The sequence below is a fragment of the Leptodactylus fuscus genome, chromosome 7 (genome assembly GCF_031893055.1).
Source record: "Leptodactylus fuscus isolate aLepFus1 chromosome 7, aLepFus1.hap2, whole genome shotgun sequence".
Lineage (NCBI taxonomy): Eukaryota > Metazoa > Chordata > Amphibia > Anura > Leptodactylidae > Leptodactylus > Leptodactylus fuscus.
The window spans coordinates 122,000,442-122,004,860 of record NC_134271.1 but is presented as its reverse complement, the minus strand read 5'-3'; the positions used below and the strand labels follow the sequence as shown (position 1 = coordinate 122,004,860).

Sequence of the window (4,419 nt, the reverse complement as noted above, 5' to 3'; positions counted from 1 at the left end):
GGCCTAGGCCCAGGCAAAGATTGTGCAAGCATTTGCTTACATTAATTCCCCTTAAAGGGAACCTGTTGCATTGAACACATAGTTCAGTCCGCAGGCTGCGTGTTATAAACCAGCTCAGCAGAGTCGTATAGATCTATGTAGGAAACAGATTCATCTAACTAGTAATGTATTCATTGTAAGCTTAAGAGTCTAGTGGGCGGTCCTACTCATACATACAATAACTGAATAGGACCGCCCACTGGACTCCTAAGCAGATATATAATTAATATAATACAAGTTATGGTTAGTACATATCGGTCTGGTCAGCTCCACCTGGACTCCAGTTGCCAAAGAATAAGTATAACTATATCTTTAAGGATAATACAAGGGGTTTTTTTAACACACGAGTACAATTTTTGTATTTGATTTTTTTTAATAAATATATCACTCTCGTAAAAAAATAAATCATATACATTATTTACAATTTATACATTCTGTAGTTTATTTTTCCAACCATGTTATGACAGATATAAGGTCTTATATGTATCTGTATGACAACTGGACATGGCTGCGACATTATGAGTAGCTACACCCATACACGTTACAATGGTATCAGTATTCTGTTCTTCTCCACTAGTACAGCTAGAAAGATGTTGGTCATCTCTGGGAAGTAGTCATTCTGGCAACCGGTCCTTGTGGGTTTTTTTCCTGTTCCCCAACTTCTTTTTCTCTCATCGGATTCTTGAATTTCTGAGACCATGCGTTGGTTCTGGTCTCTTCTAGACACGTCCACTTCATGACTCTTGTAGAACATTCGATGCCTCCGAACAGCACAAGCACCTCAGGCTCAAAGACTCTACAGTGGAGGTCCATCCACCATTGGAGCTTCGGTAATAGGAATCACTGGTCCAAGTGCTGTCAGATCTTGTACTTGTCAAGATGCTGTCCATATATATTTTACTTGTCGAATAATGCTGCACTGACTTAGAGCATTCTTGGGCACACAGATATGCAAACGTCATCATACATGTACTGTAAAGAGAAAAAAATAGAATTAAGATTTATATAGACATAGGAAAGTAGTCTCAATATATCATTTGGGCCCTCATACTCTGTTCATGCCCTCAAACCCCAATCCAGCACTTGCTAATGTTCTATCTTCTTCTATGGAGGTTCTTAAGACACTCAAGTTGGTTCTCCCAAACTTCATTGGCAATTGAAAGCCTTGCAGAGGTGCATACAGCCCACTGGAGAAGGAAGTGGCACCATCGTGAACTGGGGCTCTACTACCCATAGTCCTCATACCACCTGCCTCTATAGAATAATGGACTTGTACGAACTTGATCCCCAGTGATATCTAACTTCATATCCTCATCCTACGACAATAAATATACCTCCAAGTCTTGATATTTACCTCATCATCTGAATGTTCGGATTCTGACTCTGAACTGTCTTCGTCTTCACTTTCTGGCAGATATTGTAGGCTCTTCTCTGTCACAGCTAGAAGGTGTTGTTGAATTTGGAGGTTACTTCTCCCCCAGGTCAGCTGGCATGGTGAGTAGCCTTGATAGGTGACTCTATTCACATCTGCTCCGTACTTCAGGAGCAAAAACATGAGTTCAACATTCTGTTTGTCCACAGCCATGTGCAGAGCGGTGCGGCCATTACATGGTTCCTAAAATAAAAGCATAAAGAGATGTTAAGTTACCAATGTCTCAAAGATCATCATCGGCAATAGGTTTTTCATAGAAATTCTGGGCTTAGGAGTCACTGATAAGACCACCACTGGACTCCTAAGCATCCCTGCAGCTTTGGCTATACAACATGATAGGTTCCCTTTAATAATCATTATTACAAGACACCCCCCAAAATTCAGGAGTGTAGCCCCAGTCCTAAGAGAGCCTTAACTCACCTGTGCATTAATGTCAGCTCCCAGCTTAATCAAGTTCTCCACAATGGCAAGGAAGCCATTACTGGATGCCAAGTGTAGGCACGTGTGACCTATGGAAAGAACAACACCATTAGTGATCCGCCATTTTTATTTTATTTTTTGTCTTTTACAGCTACTTTATGATGTTTAACGTCAAAGCAGATTTCTCTAATACCTACCATCATAGTTTGTGTACTGAAGGAGTGGTGACAGGCGGGATTTGCAATTCTGGACAATAACTCCAACCCCATGGAGAGACCCCTTTTCACAGGCAATGTGTAGAGCTGTATTTCCGCGATAGTCTCTAATTTCTGGATCACAACCAGCTTCGAAGAGCTTTGCCGCTATTTCAGGCTGCTCTGTTATTATGGCCAGATGAAGAGGAGTCTAGAAATAAAAGGGGAAGAATATTAAAATTCAGTTCTATGAGAATTCAAAAAAATTGTAAATTTTTTTTTTCAAATTTTTTAATTTTTTTCTGGGGGGTTTTTTTGTATTTTTTTTTTTTTTTTTCAAATTTTTATTTTTAATGGCTCTTTACCTGGTGAAGGTTATTCTGTCGGTTGAGGTAGAAAGTATCCTTGTAGGATCTTTTGATGGCCTCTGCTGCCAGATCTTTTTCTTCATGAATAATTGCCAGATGAAGAAGTCTGTAAAATAAATTAAGAACAAAAAGTTAAAAAAAATTGTAAAAAAGTGATACAAAAATAGAATCACAAAACTGATATATATTTTTTTAAATTGTTACTTAAAAGGAAACAATGTGTCACGATTTCATCACCGTTATAAGATGGTAATATATGTAGTCATTACTGTGTCAACTTGAAGTTATTTCCCTCCCCCTGCAATAAGTCCGGGATTGTGTAAATTGGGTTTTTTTTTTGCTATGTGTTGTCTCTCTAGATATGTCTGTTGTTTTCCGCTTTCTCATGTATGCAGTTGTGTTCCTGGCCACAAGCCAGGGACTTTCCGAATAGCTACAGAGCTCCACCTCTCCCAGCCAGCAAGTCAGATCGCAGAACATGGTGGCCTGGCCTACCCTCCCCCATGCCTTTCCTCCCCTCCTCCACCCCTCTCAAGCTTACAAAGAGAGGAAGGGAAAACCCAGACAAGATATAGCAACGCCATTAAATAAAAAAAAAAACAAACCAATAAGTACCTAGTTGCAAAATCAAAAAAATTTCCTTCCTTTTTCTGACACATTAGCACGGCAAAAAAATTCAGATGCTTTTTACTGCCGCCATTTTTGCATTGCTATTTTTATACCACGGCGTAAAAAAATAAAATAAACTGAGAACGGTGCAAAACCCTGATGGGTACTTTCTTTCTGCAAAAAGCTGCATTGTGCATTGCGTTATTAGACGATTTCCGGGGGTTTTTTTGGTTTGCATTCAGTGTCTATTCTTGGGGGCAGGCTGCAGTTGTGTAACAGGCAGATACCAAATATGTATGCGTATCTGCGTTTATTCCCCAAAAATTCATGCTCTTCCTAAAGGACGATGACGGCTATGTCCTAGAACACTAGAAGTCTATAGAAAGACGCAAACACTATATATAAAATATGCATAAAATAATAGGATGACTTACGTATCTCCATCCTCGTTTGCTTGCATTTTCCATGGCTCGGGTTCGTAGTCCTGGATGTTCTGCTCGGTAGGGATAGACAGACTTTCCATATCCTTGACTATATTATTATAGTCCTCTTCCCTTAGAGAGTCCAGTCCACTGTCCGTTCGGTCTTCAGTGCCCTGCAACAGCTTGTCTTTCCCAGGCATCCTGATCTCGCCATCCACCATCATATTCCCAGAGTAATCCATATATCTCGTAGTCATCTTCAGCAAATCTCCTTTCCGACTTTAAAAGGAAAAAAGTTTTCAAAAAGTTTCCTTGACAAAGCGATACAAAATAAAGAAATCGACAAAAGTCTGGTTTTGTAGGACAAAAAGTAATCCCGAAGTGTAAGGTTTCGCCGCCCGGGCCCCAAGTGCTGTGAGTGGAGCTGTGAGAGATATGAGAGCTGAGTCTGTGTGCTCGGCTTTTTCAATTACAGCAATTACACATATGGGGATTTTTTTGTAGGCGGAGCGTGAGCTTTCCTCCTCTATTCTATGCACTGTGTACTCAGGGCTGGGAAATTCCAAGTAGTCACCCTGCAAGTGCAGCATACAGACAACCAGACCTAGCCTGTTCTGCTTGAATTTTTTTTTCTTTTCAGAAAACTTCCAGACCTGTTAGAGAAGAGAAATTCCCTTTTGTGTGGAATGTTCTTTATTTCTCAAACACAAAGCAATGCGTTCTTATGAAGGTGATTTTAACACCCAGTACAATCCCTCAGAATCTACTGCAGAGCTGTGATCTTTTCAGGGACTCTACGGTATATTTTTGATTTTTTTAGGAGGAATCTACCTTGACAATTTTGGATAGTTTGGGTTATACTTGTATTGTAGGCTGCACGATAAAAGGGAAGACACATAGAAAAGTAGGGTGCAATCCCCCGACCCCTGAAGGTA

General features: G+C 40.2%; 1 protein-coding gene across 1 annotated transcript; it reads right to left on the bottom strand.

The window, feature by feature from the left end:
* Positions 1–425: 425 nt before the first annotated feature.
* Positions 426–3,919, bottom strand: NFKBIA (NFKB inhibitor alpha). Its single transcript, XM_075282944.1, has 6 exons — positions 3,497–3,919; positions 2,451–2,559; positions 2,089–2,296; positions 1,892–1,980; positions 1,394–1,654; positions 426–1,011 (listed from the first exon to the last, which is right to left on the bottom strand). Exons 1-6 carry the CDS (start codon positions 3,739–3,741, stop codon positions 964–966), a joined length of 960 nt encoding a protein of 319 aa, XP_075139045.1. The 5' UTR covers positions 3,742–3,919; the 3' UTR covers positions 426–963.
* Between the last annotated feature and the right edge of the window lie 500 nt (positions 3,920–4,419).